The 20,478-nt window shown below is 44.8% G+C and overlaps 1 protein-coding gene across 1 annotated transcript; it reads right to left on the reverse strand.

The window, feature by feature from the left end:
• Nucleotides 1-1,963: 1,963 nt before the first annotated feature.
• On the reverse strand, nucleotides 1,964-20,081 carry AKAP5 (A-kinase anchoring protein 5). The gene is made up of 2 exons (XM_042446797.1): nucleotides 19,860-20,081; nucleotides 1,964-7,366 (listed from the first exon to the last, which is right to left on the reverse strand). The coding sequence occupies exon 2, from the start codon at nucleotides 6,562-6,564 to the stop codon at nucleotides 5,119-5,121; it is 1,446 nt and encodes a 481-aa protein (XP_042302731.1). The 5' UTR covers nucleotides 6,565-7,366; nucleotides 19,860-20,081; the 3' UTR covers nucleotides 1,964-5,118.
• Nucleotides 20,082-20,478: the final 397 nt, after the last annotated feature.

Below are 20,478 nucleotides of genomic sequence, written 5' to 3' on the forward strand. Positions count from 1 at the left end.
TATGCAGTGACAATAGTATTAACTAAAGCTTCTAGCATAGGTACAGAGGACGGGAGCAAAAGGAGGGCATTGCTTCTCGAAATAAGAATTCTGTCTCCCAACAATTTTTTTCCTTCAGTTCCTGTGTTTTTATCATTGCAGTAGTTTAAAATTTCAGTTGATCATTTATTTTAGAAGCATAGTTAAGCATCTGGAAAAAGAGGCAGGCAGTCATCAAGCAAATCTGTTCACACCAAATATACGTTCTGGGCAGGGTGACCAGAGATCCTCCTTTTCCCGGACATGTCCTACATTTCAACCTTATGTCTGGAGGTGCAGGAATAATTCCAAAATGCCCTCTATTTTGAGCCATAGAACCTGTCCTTGTGTCAGCCGGTGCCTCTTCCTCAGGCAAGCAAGAGATTCCTCAAGAGATTTATTAGTGCCACTATTTCTGAAAAGGGCTTGTTAGTTTTTGCCAAGCAATACACATGACTAGAATATTTTGCTTTAACTGCTATCTGTGGTTGCCTCCTGGGAATCCTGAGGTTTGCAGTTTAGGGAGGGGGATTCAGAATTCTCAGCCAGAGAGCTCTTAGGTCTCACTAAACCACAAGCCCCAGAATTCCACAGGAGGCAGCCATAGCAGTTGTGGAATAATAGCACTATAACAGTGTATTGTGATATTGTCCTAAGTCTCTCGAGATGCTGGGGGAAAACTCCTTCTCCTGAAGTAACCCATATCAATCTGAAAGGGAAAGCAGAGGAGTACTAATGAGTCCATGCTGGATCCATTTTTCACTCAAAATACAATCACTTGTAGTGATGGGGCTCAAGCAAGCATTGCCCCAATGGAAGATCACAAATGCTGACCTGTTGTATTTACAGTCTGAGAACAACACTGAGTATGTTTAAGATTAAGCTGCTGGTTGGCATAAAACTTCACAATGGTATGGAACTGGAATGAAATTTGCTGGGAGGAACGGTCTGGTGCATAGAGACCATCGCCTCTAAACTGTCCATCTGCTATCAGCAACTGGATTGTTTTAAGTGCAGGGCCAGCCCTCAAGTGTGTCACCCCAAATCTTGAAACTTTGGCAAAGAGAACTAAGTTGATAATTTGCCCCACTTTCTCGCCAGCTGCACAACAGTTGCATGAGGGGATGGATCCTGGGTGTAACTCTGCCCCATCAGCTGCAGGGTGGCACATTCCAGCTGCCCTCACTCACCCAGGGAAGAATTCAAATGTATAGCTGTGTTAGAGCCTTATCACATTATTAAACAAACCCGGTAGGCAAACAAAAAGACACGTGTTTTTTTCTCTCCCTCCATTGTAAAAGTACAGGAGATCGTTGTAAAAGCATCACTTTTGCCAAATCGATTATTTCAGCTTGGTAAATGGGACACTTTTATGACACTTTTACATTCTCTCACACAGTCTTACAACCAGAAGAGAATGAAAGAAAACCACATCATGCAGGGTGGCGGGGGGAGCCCATCACTTTTCGTTTTCCTATTGAGTTTGTTTAATAATGTGATAAGGCTCTCAGTTTGTAAAATCAGAATGTAGAGAGATCTTGTAGAACCTTTGAGACTAACTGAAAGAAAGAAGTTGGGAGCATGAACTTTTGTAGACTTCAGTCTACTTCTCTAAATGTATCTGGGAAAGTAGACTTAAGTCTACGAAAGCTCATGCTGCTGCTTTCTTTCAGGGGCTGTACAAACAGCCACTAAGGGGCAGCGGGATGACGCCCCTTTCCTAGCCAGATTGGGGCCGTGGCAACCACACACTGCAGCCCCAATCTGGCCGTTCCATGGAGCAAAAAGGAGCCGCAAAAAGCACTGTGGAAAGGGCCGCTGTGGCTTTTCCGTGTTCCTTTGGTGCAGCGCATGCACACTGACACCTCCCGCCATGCGGTGGGGCACACAGCATCATGCTGACATGAGGGTGGAGTTGGGGTGTGCAGCATGCAATTGTCACGCCCCACTCTGCCCCCATGCTGGCGTTTATTGCCTGTCTGCGTAGCCTCATAGTCTCTAAAGTGCTACAAGATCACTCAGGGAAGACAGACCAGCCCCTACTCATCAAATGTAAGTCTGTTCCCTCCTTACATATGCAAAAGTAGCTGGTAAATGCCTGGGCATTTCCCCAAAGCTAGTCAGTATTCAAGGAGGACAGAGATGCACCCAGGAAGTCCATCCCCCACCAATGGATGTTGCACCAGGGGTACTGGACACCAATGGCGTCACTGGAGGATACAGATGGTGCAGACCACACCCAGAAGGAGGGTGACACTCAGTTGGGCCTTCCTTCCTCCTCAGGGTAGATGGGGTGATGCATATCCTTCCTAGCTGCTCTGTCCCTAGGTTTTCTTTCCTGGGAGAAAGCCCAAGGACAGAGGAGCAGGGGGCCACATGTATGCCCTTCACGCACCGGGTGACAGCATAGTCATTGATGCCACTGCTGCATAGCGCATCCTGCAACCCTCAAATGCTAGCATCATCAGAGGCTGATATTGATGTACATCACTTACACAATTCTATTCATTGTCTCATTGATAAAAACTGGAAACACTTTTGAAATTCAATGTCATTTTAATAGCTGTCAGTATATTACATGTCCATAGCACCCTGGACATTTTAGTTTCTACTACCCCCCCCCCCCCCCAGTGACACAAATGACTCCAATGCAGCTGCAGCCCTTCTCCATTTCATGGAGTGTAGAAGGCTGAAAGGCAGATCCATAGATAAGATGTGCATTGCATGGGGTCTTTCGAGAACACACACACACAACCAACCAGCTTCCAAACAAGTTTGCTTGTTTGTCTGCCTGAAAGGTGAGCACTTACCTCTGACTCTGGCAGTATTCTCCATTTTATTAGTTTTCTTGGTGGTTTCTAGAGTGTGGCATTATCCACTGTAAATTTACATCAAGGTTCAGTGGCTTCCTTATAAAACTGACTGATCCTGAACTAGAGGTAGTCATGTACAATCATCAGATATGGCTGTGTACCACAAGATGCCTGAGAGTTGAATCATGCGATCAAGGAAGGGGATAGCAGAGCTTTGCAAGTTTCCTTTTTTGTTTTTTGTCTACAGGTCCCAGAATCCTCCAGGTAGCATGACTACTAGTCATGCTGGCTGGTGGATTCTGGAAACTGTAAAAAATGAACACCCCGCCCCCAAAGCTGAGGGTGGTATGTGTGCAGATGGCTCTTGTTCATTAAGTCACTTTTTATTTATTTTTAAGAGAAGTTTCTTTTTCTAACCCCCACCCCCACCCCCCGCTGGTATTTCTATTTGCAGTCAGCTAAGGAATAATATTTTTCCATGGAGAAAATGACTGGAAACGTACTGAGAAGAGTCTTTGGGGATGATTTTGCTAAGACAGCTGCCTGCTTTTGTTTTGTGAATCTTAGCTGGATGGGACCCCACAGGACATACAGTATAGTCCAGCCCCCATCTTTTTCAGGGAGATTTGGGATTTTGAAAAAGAAATTAAAGAGCTAGAAGCAGGAAGAGGCCAGGACAAGTGAGGTGGGATGTGGCAACGGCAGAAAAATAGGTAGGGATGAAATCTCTCGTAGTCTTTCTCCTTCTCTGCCCCTTTACCATTCATTTGCAAGTAACTTTCCCAAACTCTGATCATGACTCTACCACCATTTCCTCCTGTTCTTCACTCCCGCCAGACACTGGCTGCAATCCGGCATCCTCTCAGGGTAGCGTAAATACCCACATGAGCTGCACGACACTATGCAATGTCCAAGCAGAATACCAACATTGTGCAGCACATGCCACTGACTGAGTGTCATTGTGCAATGCACAATGCACAACCACAGCGACTCTGTTTCTGCTGCTGTCAGCTGAATGCAGTTGGGCTACAGCAAATGATATACCCTGCACGTATAGCAATAGCAATAGCATTTACATTTCTATGCTGCTTAATAGTGAACTCTGCATACTCTAAGTGTTTTACAATCTGTAAACCGATTGTCCCCAATAAGCTGGGTACTCATTTTACCGACCTACGAAAGGATGGAAGGCTGAGTCAACCTGGAGCCCTGTGTTTTCAAACTCACAATATCATGGCGGCAGTACTGTCATTTTACCACTGCGCCACCAGGGCTCCCTACTGTGACTTACATAAGTGCATCTCATTCACCAATTGCCAGCCACTTTCTCCATTCCTTTGCAATTGGGGGGGGGGGTTGTGGGGAATCAAGCAGCAGTGTCAAAAAAAGCAGTGGAGGAACCAGGAAAGATTTTCATGCAAGAACTGAGTTGTCCCCAACAGCTCAAGGCTCCCCCTCCCCCAGCAAGGCAGTTTCTCCTGATCCCATATAAGTAACTGGAGAAATTGCTCCACTCACTCCTGCTAAGGAAATAGAGCTGGACCAGTATCTTAACTTGGCCTTGTGGTATTGTTTGACATGGTCTGTAAACTAATTCAGTAAACCATTCATTCATTCATTCATTCACTATGAGCTCTGCTCTGCTCTTCCGCTTCCCCTCTCTCCCTCTGCTGGCTCTCCACATCTTTAAAAGCAGATGGATTCACAGCAATTTAGCAGGTGAAATTTATCATAGAATGGAAATCAAATGTAATTTAATTAATACTGAGACATTTCAGGCATTGATCAGTGCGATTTGAACTCCCTGGATTCTAGTTTATGAAATGAATGGATCAGAAGGAGACCTGGTCATGTACCACCCAGAACAAGCCATTAGCCCATGTCATCATGCAGCAAATGGCTCCCCACCCTTTGCTATTCTTGCATCCCATTTTTACGTATAATACATTCATTTTACCAACATGCAAAATTAGGCTAATCACAGACACGGAAAATATCCCAGGGATTAGAACATTCTTGTTTTCTCATGCTGAGTTTAATTGTATCAGGAGCCTTCATGGTTCTTCCTGTGGAGTTAATACGGGATTAACTGGCAGGACCAGAACTGAACAATTTTGCCAACAGATGCAGAAAAATCCAAGCAACACCTTCTCCTCAATAACCTTGTAATAATTTTAAATAACAGTTAATTTGGATGTTTTATTGGTACTCAAAATCTGGTGCCTTGCAGCAGTTGTGCTTGCCCAGACCACAGGACCTGGCTGCTATGCCCGAAGAACGCCCAGGATCATAGGAAGCTGTTCTGCTTGTTTTGCTCCAAAGCCATTTCATTCACAAGCTGTTCAATGGATGACTGGATGGCCGCCTTAACCAGCGACGAGGCCGTTTCGATCAGAAGCACTTCATATTGCTCTGATGTCCAGTGCTCCTGGTCATTGCCACTTAAGGGTGACTGAACCTTGGAAGATGTGTGACTGTGACCTTCTGAACTTCTGCTCGTTTTTTTCTTCCCTTTCTGTTTATTGGTTTGTGCCAACGAAAAAAGGTCACAGGCTTGGCCAGATTCCTCTTCATCCTGCGATTCCTCTGCTTCCGTGATCATGATCACGATGCCTGCTCCTGGCATAGTAGGTTTATTTTCTTTGTCTTTTACCTCCTCATCAAAACCAATGGGCACACCTGACATCTCCTCTCCCAATCCAGGCGGGCTGCAGTGTAGCATCACTTCAATGGAGTTCCTTTCCTTGGTCCCATTTCCATCTGCCACAGCATCAACCTCCTTCCCCAATAGTTCCAACTCAGCCTCTTTGGCCTCCTCTGTTTTGAAGACGCTGGGGTCAGTTTCCGGCAAGACCTGGGGAACAAGGGGGCCAATCTCAACCTCAAAACCAAAGCTTTTGTTTTCTACTTCTTCTGAGTTTCCATAAAGGCTGCCCTGATGCAACTGAAAGATTTGCTTTTCCTCTTCAGTTTCAAGGACTTTCTCTGACTGGATTATTTCAGACTGACCCACACAGTCTGTGTAACAATCGGGACCAGACCCCATCTCTATAGCAAAGGCGTTCTCCTTATTGGAGATGGCCACCTCACTCATGTTTTTAACAATGTCAGTGTCACCTTCTTTCTCCTCAAGTGCTCCACTGGAAGACTGTTCAGCACTCAGTGGACCCTCCAGAGCCAGAACCTCTGGTTCCTCACAGTTACTTTTGTCATTCAGAATACTTGTCTTTTCATTTGCTTTCTCTAGCTCTTCTGTTATTTCACAGTGACTGGACATTTTCCGGTTTTTGGAGAACCTTAGGCAGGGAATTTTAAATCCGTTGCGTTCCTTAGGGCAACGCAGCACTCCAGAATCTTCTACTTGTGTCTCCAGCTGTACACGGGAATCCCTGGATTGGGACTGCTTCTTCAGAGCAGACTTGGATCGTCTCCTCGAAGTCACAAGGCGTTTGAAGGCCAACCAAGCCCCTCCTGATGTCCATAATGAATTCGATACCTCTGCTCTGCTACTTCCTATGCTGGAGTCCTGGTTTATAGGCTTTAAGGTAAGTGTCTCAGACCCACAGTCCTCCTCTTTCTCCATGACCTTTTCACAGGACTTCTTCCTTTTCTTAAAGCAAAAGATGGAGGCCTTTTTGGCTGGGCTCTGATTTGCAGTAAGAGCCTGTGGCGCATCTGAGGCATCTGGTTTTTGAGAATTCTCCATCTGAATTCCTTTATCTATATCTTCCATCTTTTGAGCTTGCACTCTAGTTTCCTGGAAATTAAGCAATGTTCCTTTGCTGACATTTGCTGTTTTTTTTAAAAAGGACAAGCTTAAGGTAGATTTAGTTTAACTATCATGGTTCCTCCCAGTGAATCCTAGGAACTGCAGTTCAGGAAAGATGCTGTCGACAAAATTTGTAGAACCGCAGTGCCCTGTGTTACCTGGGGAAAGGAAATCCCTGTTAAACTGCTTTATATTGGCAGAGTTGATATGCCATTACAGGCATCAGTGTCCTGCTCCTTGAAATGTGTGGATAGCCAATCTGAAGTTCTTTACAATAACATTTTCTATTAGACCAGCTCTTAAGAAATGATCTTCATCTCTCTCTCTCTCTCTCTTTTAGTTACAAACAGATAAACAAGAGTTTGACAGCAGAGTGCTTTTATCCCCTTCCATATATTTTGTTGAAGGAGTTCAGCCTGATGTCTGGGAGCATCAATGGTAATTGTCCCTTGGCATGCAGGTAATGCTCTTTCATCAGAAATGTGGCGGTTTAATTGTTTTAAATAGATTTCAGATCAACACAGAAATTGACCCTGTTCCATTAATGAGAGCCCCAGAGGGAGAGCATCCACTAGCAAATATATGTATGACTTCCCAATCAAGGATTCGGTTTGAAAACAGCTACAAAAGAAGACATCTCAAGAGGCTTTCTTTCTCCACCAGCACGGGAAACTTTTTATTGCCTTTCAATCAATTTCCCAATTAGTGTTCTTTTGGTTATAAAACACGCCAACTTTCTTCATTGATGCAATTGCTTTGTGGGCATCTGCAGGAGGGAGGGAAGAGGGGAGAGGAAAGAAAAGGAATAGCAGCAGGCTCAATGCACCCACACAATTAAAATTTCCAGATAATTAAAATGACTTGTAAAAAGAAGTGTTGTAGTTTATATTTAACTACCTATTCAGTAGGGTGTTGAGTTGAGTTTGACTATGGAACAGTCAAGATTATAAACTTGGCTGAGAGCCACATCCCGTGGTAGAGATGCCAGGAAGGCACTTCATAAAGAATGCAAAGCAGGGACGGTGTTAGAATCCTGTTAGTATTCTACCAGATAGTGTTTGTAGTGTAGTATAGTAGTTGGGGATGATGGGGCTTTAGCTGCAGTAGAAGTGTAGATAGTGATAGTAGTGCATAGCAGGGCCAGGTGTCTAATCTGGTGGCCTTGAAGGCCTGGCTCTCCGAGCGCTCAGAGCCTGGGAATGTGCTTTCACTTCTGTGGGAATCAGGAGGGGCTTCGCTTGGCGGGTTTCTGCTTGGGAGGGGTTTTGGCTTTTGGGAATTCTGTTACTTTGTCTTTGGGAGGGTGTGGTTAGTCTCAGCTAAGAAGCTGAGTGTGGCACATGTCTGATTCTGGAGCTATCAATAAAGTGCTGTTGATTCTATCTATCAAGCTGACTGATTGATTGTCTGGAATTCTGGGTGCTAACTCTGACAGACGGGAAAAGTGTAGGCTGTGGATTGCATGTGACCCCAGTGCCCTTTACCTACAGTCCCTATGTCTTCTACCCAACTTGGGTCTTATTCCCACTTACACTAGGGTTGCCATCCCTGGGGACCTCCAAAACGGGGGAAATGTAGGACAAGGTTTAAAAATGTAGGACTTTTTGGGGGTTTTTGTTTCCTGGCCAGGAAATTTAAAAAAAAGGTCCTACATTTTTAAACCTTGTCCAAGGCCTCGCTGGGGCCTGGGAGACAGCGTCCTCCAAGCCCCAGCCAGGCCTGGGAGGACTCCGCGATCACGGAGCCCCATCCAGGTCCTGGCTGGGGCTTGGCAGGCAGCGTCCTCCAAGCCCCAGCCAGGCCTGGGAGGACTCCGCGATCGCGGAGCCCCATCCAGGGCCTCGCGGGGGGGAATCCCCCGCCTCTCCGCGCGCCCGCACCACCTTCCCCCACCTCCTCTCCTCCCTGCGTGGAGGAGATGCTGCCTCCTTCCACCTTCGCCTCCTCCACGCGGCCTGGGGGAGAGGGGGCGGAGGAGGAGGGTGGCGCGGGCGCGCGAGGAGGCACCGCCTCCAGCTTCGCCTCCTGCGCCCCAGGCAGGCCTCGCTGCCCTCCTCTTCCTCCCCGCCTCCCCGAGGTGGAGGAGGAGGGCAGCGAGGCCTGCCAGGGGCGCAGCAACCCAGGCTGCAACCGGGGGGCTCCCGGTTTTGGGGCTGCACCCGTGCCGGGAGGGGCCCAGGGCCCCCAAAATCGGGAAGTTCCCGGTTGCAGCCGGGTTATGGCAAGCCTAACTTACACTTAAACCAGTTTGCAATTCACCTTTGCTCCGTATTTGTAAATCGATTCCAAAAGGTCTGTCCTTCCCACTATGAAAGTGGATCTTTTCATTATCCTCTTGTAATCGCTTCTTTTTTGGCACGATTGTCATCCCGATTAGTTTGGGCCATTTCAAAATGAATGTCAATCATCTGTGTATCATCAGTGACGTAAGCATCAGCCCGGGCAGCCTGGCTTGGGAACTACACACACACACACACACTAAATTGATAGACTACTCAGTTTGTTGGTTTTACAACTACTTGCCTCACTATGAGCTGCCGTCAGATTGCCCAGGTAGTTGCAAGTAGTTGCAAAACCAATGAATTGAATCTTCTACCAATTTTTAAAAATCACGCACCCATAGGTCACAAGCACAAAGGCAGCGCTGGGGTGGGGGGGATGCGGGATCTACAAAAAACTGGGGAGGGATGGTAAACACCCCTCTGCCATTAATCCCTCCCCTCCAGAATGGTGCGATTCATCCATCGTTCCCACTTGTTGAACACTCTTCGGAATCAATTCTTTTCAAAAGAACTGTCAAAGAACTAGTATAAAGAAAGAACAGGTTTTTGATGTTTGCCTCACTTCGTCGCGATTGAAACTAATCACAGTAGGATCGGAACCATTTTCAAATGGGAACAATGATCATATAACTTGATCAGCAATTCACTTTAAATCATAGTGGGAATACGACCTTGGAGAGCTGTGCAACCCCATTGTCAAAGCAGCAGATTTGTTTAAAACTTCCCCTGACAAACCCAGATGTTGGAAATACACGTGGAGTCTCCCTTATCCAAAATGCTTGGGACCAGATGTATTTTGAATTTTTTCAGACTTTGGAATATTTGCATATACATAATAGATATCTTGGAGATATCCCCAAGTTTAAACATTAAAATAATTTGCCATATATACTTGACTATAAGTCAACCTCATGTATAAGTCGAGGGCAGGTTTGGGGGCCAAAATTGTGGATTTTGATATGATCCATGGATATGTCGAGGGTAAAACTTAGAGGCATGTAACAAAGAATCTAAAGGATAAAGCAAAGGAAAAGAAAAGAACTTAGAAAATTCCAGCAAGCACAATTGTTTGTGTTCACACTAAAGGCTGGATGGATGAGCGAGTAAAGGTGGATCAGTGTTTCCAGGACAAATTACACTCTTGCCTTTCACTAGGAGATGGTTCCTTTTTTAAAATAAGAGTTAACGTATAGCACTAAATTGACCTGAGAATGAGTCAAATCTGTTTTTTGGAGTCAATTTTTAGACTAAAATTTCTAGATTTTATATGAGTATATACAGTGTGTTTCATATACACCTTATATACATTCCCTGAAGGTAATTTTATGCGCAATATATTTTATGAATGAAACAAGATTTATGTATTTTGGAAAGCAAAAGTATCACTATCTCAGCAACTCATGAAAAAAGTTTTGGATTTTGCACCATTTTCAGATTTTGGAATTCTAGATAAAGAAGACTCAACCTCTAGCAGTAACCTCTGTTGTACTTTTCAGCCAAGTGAAGCAAAGTGGATCGTTGTGAGAGCAAAAACTAACCAGTTGTGTACCTCTTATCTAAAGTGGCACTGATATGTAAAATGTAACATGTAAATGTTCACCAGAATCCCATATCTCCTTTTACTTAATGTAACTACATATACTTAGCTATGCAGCAGAGGCACATAGGCCTTATTCCCACTACCTTTTAAACCGGATCATGAATCAGTTTGAGCCAGTTCGAATGACCCTAGTTCCCACTTAAGCTGAATTGCTGAAGCGATTCTGAGAGGGGGGCCATGTACTAGACCCATTTAACCCACATCTTTTTGATGCTGATATTTTCCGCTTCTTTTTCGATAAATTGAATCCGCGCAAGTGTGAACCACATGCAGATTGGAATCGATTCAAATTTCCCCTTAAGCTGTCTGGAACCAAATAATTTTGAATCGATTCATTTGTGAATGGGAACCACATGTATTACTTTGGAGGGAAAAAGTGCAATCGGGGCAAATGTAGTGGGGAAAAATGCGACCAGGGTAAATATAGTGGGAAGCATGCTCCACTGTCGAATTGATCCATCGATTTGGATCACACACCAATTTATCTGTAAGTAGGAATGGACCATAAAATCATAGAGTTGGAAGAGACCAGAAGGGCTATCTAGCCCAAACCCCTGCCATGCAGAAACTCATAATCAAAGCAACCCCGACAGATGGCCATCCAGCCTCTGCTTAAAGATCTCCAAAGAAGGAGACTCCACAACACTCCAAGGGAGTGTGTTTCACTGTCAAACAGCTCTTACTGTCAGCAAGTTCCTCCTAATGTTTATGTAGAATTTCATTTCCTGTAGTTTAAATCTATTGTTCCGTGTCCTTTTCTCTGGAGCAGCAGAAAACAAGCTTGCTCCCTCTTCAATATGACATCCTTTCAAATATTTAAACAGGGCTATCATGTCAACTCTTAATTTTCTAATCTCCAGACCAAAAATACACAGCTCCCTAAGTTTCTCCTCATAGGGCATGGTTTCCAGATCCTTCACCATTTTAGTCACCCTCCTTTGGAGAGAGGGGCAAAGGAACCCTGTTAGTGAATTGCAAAGATGTAGATTGGGAAAATGGCAAGAGCACCCATTGCACGTGGTCTCATTGAGCATCTGTCCCATTGCACTCCAAATCCTCTATTTCTCTACTGTCCGACTCGTTCGCAAATGATAAATGTGTATTACATTGTTGTTGCTATGTGCCTTCACATCATTTCGAACTTAGGGTGACCCCTAAAGCGAACATGTCACAGGGTTTCCTTAGCAAGGTTTATTTCGAGTGGATTTTGCCCCTGCCATCCTCTGAGGCCGAGTGTGACTAGTCCAACATCACCCAATGAGTATCCAATGCTCAGTAATAACAAACTGACTCCAGTAAAATGGTAGACAAGACATTCATCATCACCATCATCACCAGGCTACTAAGACTGACGGAACATAAAATATATTTCTTTGATTAACATATCCGAAAATGAAAAAAAAAAAACAACAACCCTAAATTCTTATGAAAAGAAACATGCAACAAAGGAGGGGTTTATAGCATAGGTTTTTAATTTGAAGCTGGAGTTATACATTTCTTCCAAATCCAACTTTGACTCCACAAAAGGCCCAGAGAGGGTAGTCCAGCACCAAAAGAGAAGGACGTAGCACACATAGTTACACCTGGTAAAGCGTAAAGCCTGTCTCATGTAGAATCTTGGCCATTGGGCTGGGTTCAGGCATAGGCTGCTTCTACACTGCAGAATTAATTCAGTTTGACACTACTTTAACTGTCATGGCTCAACATTTTGCAATTCTGGCATTTGTAGTTTTGTGAGACATTTAGCCTTCTCCATCAGAGAGCACAGGTGCCACAGAAAACTACAAATCCCTGGATTCCATAGGCTGGAAACATGGCAGTTAAAGCGGTGTCAAACTGCATTAATTCTACAGTGTGGCAGCAGACCTAGAGGTGGAATAAAAGCCAGTGTGTTGTGTGGGGAGAGAAGGAAGCCTTTTGCGAGGCTCTGTGACAGCATTTGCGCTGCAGAAATTGTCATTTGAAAATGATATCTTTGTTACCAAGCAGAGAGGGTCAAACCAGCAGAGGCAATGCAAGCACACCACAAAATAACTTAGTTTGACAGCATGTTAACTGTCATGGTGTCATACTATAGAATCCAGGGATTTGTAGTTTTCTGTGGCACCTGTGCTCTCTGACAGAGGAAGCTAAATAACTTGCATAACTAAATATCCCAGGATTCCATAGCTTTAAGATACAGTAGTTAAAGTGGTGTCAAACTGGATTATTTCTGCAGTGCAGATTGGGTCTTAGTCCTGCATCGAGTTGACCCATTCAGAGAAGGAGGACACAGGTTAATCATGACTAATTTGTGCCACTTTTTTTTTTGTGCCACTTATTTCAATGGCAGTACTCTTTAAAGTGACAGAGATCTGGCTCCAACCGAATGTTTTGATGCACTGTTTAAACCAGAAGGTGCTATACATTACAAAAGACAAATGGAACGGTATGAGGGAGGCTTATTTATAGTTTTGGCTTGCCTTTCCATAGCAACTGCTGCATGAATCATTAAGCACATTCAGTACACCCATTCAATACATCTTTAGGAGATACTTCTGCCTCAAGATGTGCAGCTTTTCCAGCCAGAGGTGTCCTTTCAAGGCTTTACTGGCAGTGAGAGAAGATGTGTTGTAAACCTGTTGGGAGAATAGAGGTCTACAATGCAAAAGGTCCTGGGTTTAATTCCAGGGATTACTGAGATTTGCATCCTGGTACCAATTTGCAAAAATTAAATTGAACGACTATGAAAGATGGAAAGAAACATGCCATGAAATATTGATGGTTCCATCCTGGGGGGCATTCTCACTCAGTTTTTTCTCCTGAAGAGATGCGGACCACCGCACTGAAGCATATCAGGATTGTTGTTCCCATTACGTTTTCACGACTCTCTCCAAGTCATTTTAGCCCGTGTGTTATTCACACATTCCATCATTTTGGGATAAAATGGAGCCACTTTCATTCTCTTGAATGATACAGAGCGATCGGAATAGATTCAGAAGCATATTCACACTGCCAAAGATGTGGATCAGTGAAGATCTTTCAGAAAAACTTGGAAAAAATCTGGTATTGAATATCCTGGTTTAAGTGGGTTTTTTGATAGTCCCCCCCAAAAAAGTGCACCGAGTGCATTGGGGCCGAGTGTGAACAAAAAGGAAATAACCCGGGTTCATCCCAGATTATTTTTTTAGTGTGAATGGGGCCCAGGAACCTGAAATTTACCCCAAATAAAAGTATCCCTGCCCAACTCTTTTGCTTTGTACAATCTAAATCCCTTTTGAAGCTTTGCACTCAAATATAACACTGTAGTCCTTGAGAAAGTTTTCAGCCTGCTGATCCTGAACTAGTTTGTTTAGTAATCACCAGTGTCTAAGGAAGTTATGAAAGGGAGATGTCACAGCAGAGATAGGGTAAAAATACATTATTTCCCTGTTGTTTTTCCAAGGAGGTTAGAGCAGCAATCTAGAGTTCTGCTTTGTTTACTTTCGCAACAGACCTATAAAGTAGGTTAAGAGGACAGTGGGTGTATCCCCACTGCAGAATTAAAGCAGTTTGACACCACTGTCATGCCTCTGATATTATCCTGGGACTTGTAGTTTGCTGAGTCAGGCCTGACAGGCCAGGCTGAATACCTCACCAAACAACAAATCCCAGGATTCTGTAGAAGAGACATGGCATTAAAGTGACATCAAACTGCTTTCATTCTGCAGTTTGGATGCACCCAGTGACAGGTCCAAGGTCACCCAATGAGTTTTAGGGAATAGAATTTTAAACCTTGGTCCATGTTTAGAGCAGCTTCATTTTGGCAGCGCATAGGTGCTGCGTGGTTTGGCTGCTGAGGCACCATCAAGGGGGAAAGATGGGCGGCATGGAACTGTCCGTCTGTACCGGGCCAATGGTACAATGGGATCTGGGCTATGAAATACAAATTGTCCCTAGATGTTCCTTTTCAGACATTTCCTTCCATCACATAATTCATGTCTGAGTGATTGGAACAGCAGAGGTTGTATCCACTAGTCTACCAGGGCCTCATTGTTTCTTCCTTGCACCCCAAACTGTTGCAAGGGGTGGTGGTATTGGAGTTTGTAGAACAGAGCCTGCTCTAGAAACAGAGGCTCACCGCACCCAGTCTATGGGTGCATTTACACTGTAGAAATAATGCAGCTTGACACGACTTTAACTGCTATGACTCCATCCTATAGAATCCTGGAATCTTTGGATGTGTAGTTTTGCAGGGTCTTCAGCTTTCTCTGCCCACGAGGCCTAGTGACAGTTAAGAAGTGATATGATAGCCCATTTGAAGGGGTGTCATATTGAGGATGGAGCAAGCTTGTTTTCTGCTGCTCCAGAGAACAGGGCAAGGAGCAAGGGATTCAAACTATAAAAAAAGATGTTTCACCTAAATATTAGGAGGAAGTTCCTGACAGTAAGAGCTGTTTGATTGTGGAACACACTCCCTGGGAGTATGGTGGAGTCTCCTTCTTTGCATCTCTTTAAACAGAGGCTGGATGGCCATCTGTCAGGGTGCTTTGACTGTGAGTTTCTGCATGGCAGGGGATTGGACTGGATGGCCCTTGTGGTCTCTTCTAACTCTATGATTCTATGATTCTAAAACTCTGCAATCTAAAACAGTATAAAAACAGACCGAAACTGTAGGCAAATTCCACAGATCACAGAGCTCCCCTGCCACAACAACCCCACCGGCTGCCATTTTGTTTCTGTGCCCAATTTGGAGTGCTGGTGGTGACGTATAAAGCCCTCTATGGCTCAGGTTCATGCTATCTGGCAGACCATATCTCCCCATCTGAGCCTACCCAGTTGAGAGCCAGTAGTTTGAGTAGTCTGCTGAAGAAACTTGCCAGGAAAATCCCATGATAGGTTCACTTTAGGGTCTCCTCCATGGAGTTTATCACATGGGAGGCTAAATTCTGGGAATATCCCACAAAAGCGGGATCATTTTGAGACACATCGGGGACACTGAGCATTAATCCAACATTAATCTGCACAGAAAATCCGGAAAGTAAAAAGTGGCTGATTTTGTCCACTTTTTGTACATGTTAGTATTGGATTAATGCTCAATGCCCCCGATGTGTCTAAAAACAATCCCGCTTTTGTGGGATTTGCCCACTTTCTGCGCAGATTAATTTTGGATTAATGCTCAATGCGTCTGAAATCAATCCCGCTTTTGTGGATTTAAATCCCATTTCTGCAAGAGATTTGGTCAATTCCCTCCCGTGTGATAAACTCCCATAAGTTGGAAACGACTTGAAGGCACACAACACACACAGAGGCCTGACATCTTCAGGAGGGGCCCTTCTCTGTCCCACCACCATCACAAACACAGTTGATGGGAGGCAAGAGAGAGGAAGGCCTTCTTGGTGGCTGCCCCTAGACTCTGGAACTCCTTTCCCAGGGAAGCCATAATGGCCCCCTCCTTGTTGTCCTTCCCTCTGTAAGCAAAGACCTTTTTATTTCAACAGGCTTCTGAAACACAGAATGGATTGACAGTGCTCTCGTGTTTTAACCTGCATTGTTTTAAATTGCTTTTCTCTTTTAAACTGTAATTTCTCTTTTTAAGTGTAAATTATTTTCATATTGCAAATATTTAATTCCATTTTAATTCACTTTTTAATTCACTTTCAGTGTGTTTTTAGCCATAGTCTTCCTTTTTAAATTGTAAGGAACCTTGAGTCCCAATTTTTGGGAGGAAAATAGAATAATAGTGATGATGATGATGATGATGATGATGATGATAGCGATAGCCATTTTTAAAAATGTTCCCAACAATTAGGAGGAGGCTACACTTTAAATACCTCTGGTGATAAACAGATTTAGCTCATGAACCAGTAGTTGTTTCAACATGTTCTCTTTACTATTACTTCTGTGTAAGTGAATTGTAAGAGCCAGCGTGGTGTAGTGGTCTGAGTGTTGGACAAGAACTTTGCGGAGCAAGGTTCGAATCATAGCTTGGCCATGAAAATCCACTGGGTGACCTTGGAAAAGTCACACTCTCTCAGCCTCAGAGGATGGCAATGGCAAACCTCCTCTGAACGAATCTTGCCAAGAAAACCTATGATATGTTCACCTTAGGGTCAGCATAAGTTGGAAACGGCTTGGAGGCACAGTGCCGCACACCACAGCAACGATGAAAATGAAAAAAATGCAGCAAAGACAGCCTATAAGAGAACCCCTTTTACACAACTGATTATTTGCCAAAGGCCTGTTTAACTATACTGTAGTTTTTTGTGGGTTCTTTGGTCTATGTGGCCATGTTGTAGAAGAGTTTGTTCCTGATATTTTGCCAGCATCTGTGGCTGGCATTTTGAGAGAAATTATTTAACTTCTTAGTGATTTAAAATTATTCTCTTGTACGCCTCTTCCTAGGCAGCTGGCTCCTGTGTGGAAGCGAGGAAGCCACACAAGGTTACAAAGCACCTCGTTTTGGTTTTAAATTAAATTATTGTGGACACATTTGTGCATGGATGTGTGGCAACTTGGTTAATGGCTAAAACCCCTTAAACCAATTAATTCCAACCACAATCAATCTTCATTACAACTCCCTCCCTGTATATGGCAGTGTGTAATACATTTTGCAGTTTTTACCCTGCTTCCAAGATGAGGTTTAAACACAGTAGGTGCACCCACCAACCTGGTTCCCAGCTTCACATTCAAGATCCCCCCCCCCCATTTGTCCCACAAGTGGGACAAAACAAGGGAAAAAAGATAAATAAATTGCTGCTTTTCCGGGGAAACCTTCAGCCTCCTGGAAATTCAGAAAGTGCTCCAGTAGTCTTAAGGGGAAAGCAAGTAGGTGCACCAGTTCTTTCCCCAGGCAGAGAGGAACAAAGGACTGCAGCTGTGCGGCAACATCTGGATCACACCAAAGACATTCTCTGCCTAGGATGACGTATCTGCACTGTAGAAATAAGGCACTTGGACATCACTTTAAGCCCTGTAGCTCCATCCTATGAAATGCTGAGATTTGTCATTTTACCAAGTCTTTTAGCCTTCTCTGCCAAAGGGTGCTGGTGTCTCACCACACTACAGACCCCAAGATTTCTACAGGATGCAGCCATGATGGCAGTTACAGTGATGCCAAACTGCATTATTTCTACAGTGTAGATGCACCCATAGAAAAAGAAAGAAGTTGGTAACATCAGCTCTTGTAGATATAAACCGACAAGACTTAGACTTAAGCCTACTTCCTCAGGTGCATTCATTAATTCATTGAACTAATTGGTTAAACCCTTACACTTAATTTACACATCTAAGTTCTAGTCTCTTATTCTCCTTTTGTGGCAAACTGCTCTGGAAAGCATTTGTTTGAGTTAACAATGAAATTAATTAAAATTAACTGCATTTTTTCTATAGTGCAAATACCCCCCCCCCCGTTTCTCCCACCTTTTTCAAAGTACAAGAAGAGATCCCTGGGGGCTCCCATTTCACAGAAGGATCACTGAGGCTGAAAGCAGAGAGTCTAGGGATTGGGGGGGGGCAGGAAGAATGTCCCACCCCAAATCCCCCAAATCCTGAGCCTCTTCCTCAATCCCTATGGAAGAACCAGCTGGTTTGTCCCAGATCTCACTTTCTCACACTCACTCATAATCTCTCTCTCACACACACAACCTTTGGCTTTGTTCCCAGTGCCACAAAGGTCATGACCAGAAAGAGAAGGAGGGACACCAATAGATCTCCCTCCACAGAACAACACACCAACAACACCTGGAGCAAACACAAACCCGTAACTAACATCTCCATTGTCTAATTTCTTTTCTCAACCCCTTTGCCTGATGCAGAAGAAGCCAGTGGCCCTTTGAAAGCTTGCATGCTCTATTTTGTGCATGCCCAGAAATGGGTCCCTGCTTGGTGGATTTAGGATGTTATTGTCCTTTGCTAGCATGGCATCATGGTTTGGAGGGTTGCACTAGGACACTGGGAGAGCAGGGATTGAGTCCCCTGTTTGGCCATGGAAACCCACTGGGTGACTTTAGGCAAGTCACACCTTCTCAGCCTCAGAGAATGGTTATGGCAAACCCCTGGTCAAGAAAATCCTATGACAGGGTCTCCACAAGTCAAAAATGTACAAATATTGTTCAATGTGTATTTGGTATTGTTTTGTTTTGTTGGTTTTTTTAATGTAATAAACTTTGAATAAAGAATTTTTTAAAAAATGACTTGGAGGCACAATACAGCAGCAATATGACCAACACACCTAGCCCTGAATATTCCCCCTTTGGCTTTGCTGATCCTTACCAAGAGAGAGACCACACAGCCAGGACTGGGCTGCTGGATTTCTCCCTGATCCAAGGACTCCTAGACCCAGTGGGTCACCTTCTGCACACACAACACCTCACACATTATACCCCCAGCCCCAGGATGACTAGGTGCCCTAACCACTGAGGAAGACAAGGCACTGCAAAATGCAGGAGATGCAAGGAAAAATGTAGGGACATGGCACAACAATTCAACACACTCCTAGAAATAGGAAGGGCCATGCTGCTTCTGGAGGACCTGTTGGAAATTCCTCCTGGAGCAGAATGGAGTGGGCATGGAGGACAGATCCTGGGGGAAAAGGAGGATGCCTGGTCAGAAAAGGGTTGGGGTATTATTTAGAAATGTGGATTATAATTGTATATTGTATTTTACCGTTATTCTTGTTTGTTGTAACCCTCCTTGATCTGTAGGGAGAGGCGGGCTATAAATAAAATATATTATTATCGTTGTTGTTGTTGTTGTTGTTGCAAAGCTGGTGCTTTTCCAAACCCATTTGCCAACCAGACTGAGCTTGCAGCCCCTCCAGATATCCCCTTGCGCCTGGCCAAGGGGACCAGCTGCCCTCATGGCAAAGGACGACCAGGCACCACAAAATGTAGGACAGGCAAGGAAAAAAGGGAGGAATATTTAAAATCAAAATATTTCAAACAGAATATTTTTTTAAAAAAATCTATGGAGAAATAGAAAGCCCATGCTTCTTGGCCCTGCTCAGGATGGAGGACCTGTTGGAAATCATTCGTGGGAAAGAAGGTGGGGATGGAGGACGGTGTCCTGGGAAAGGAGGACGGCTGGGGCTGGCAGGGCTCAGAGCAGCAAGAGCATCCTTTGCAAAAAGCATCCTTGCCAGAGGATGCTCTGCATCCTTCCTCCAGCCTCTGTCTCTTTTTCCTCGGTATAAAACACACACACACACACACACACACACACACACACACAGGCACACAGAGGGGGTGAGCCTCCCACTCTCCCGGGATCCCCTAAACCCCTTGGATCCTCTGATCCAGACCCCTGGAGATGCTGCCCCTTGGGTACCACTCTGTGTGCTTCCTCCTCTTGCAAGCCTTGCGCTCCAGGAGCATCCTTTGGGAGCCTCTGGTCCTCTTCCTTGTGCCGCGCCTCCTCACCTGCATCCCTGGCTCCTCTCCTGCTGCTGCTGCTGCTGCTGCTGCCGCCAAAGGGGCATGGCTGGTCCTCCCTTGCCTCCTTCTCTTCTCTCTGGCTGGAGGTCTGGCTGAGAGCCTGACTTTGCAGAGCCACTGCTGAGATCCACCCCCTTTGCCTACTGGAGAGGAAGAATGGAGGGAAAGAAGGAAAGAAGGAGGGATGAGAGGAAAGGAGGGAGAGAGGGAGGGAGAGAGGAGGAGGGACATCCGTCCCTCTGGAGGGGATTGCCCTTCCTTCACCTGCCCCCCAGCAAAAGACCCCCTGGATGTGGCAGTGGCCTCACCAGGGGACACCCTAAGAGGGAGGGGACACCCCTCCTCCCCAAACATCTGTCCTTTAACATCTGCATTGGCCTGTGTCCCATTGAAATGCTGAAGAGATGGAGTGAGAGGGCTGAGTCTCAGTGAGAGGAGAAAAGAGAGGCCCCAGGGATCTTTTAAAATCAAAAATCAAAATTCAAAATGTCAAAATATTTAATTTTTTAAAAAGGACTTCCGGTTGGCTATGGCTCTCGACTGGGAGGAATGTTAGCAAGCTGCTGATGGGTCCTCCTGCTGAACACCAAATAAGTAATATTCG

Source organism: Sceloporus undulatus, chromosome 1 (assembly GCF_019175285.1).
Source record: "Sceloporus undulatus isolate JIND9_A2432 ecotype Alabama chromosome 1, SceUnd_v1.1, whole genome shotgun sequence".
Taxonomy (NCBI): domain Eukaryota; kingdom Metazoa; phylum Chordata; class Lepidosauria; order Squamata; family Phrynosomatidae; genus Sceloporus; species Sceloporus undulatus.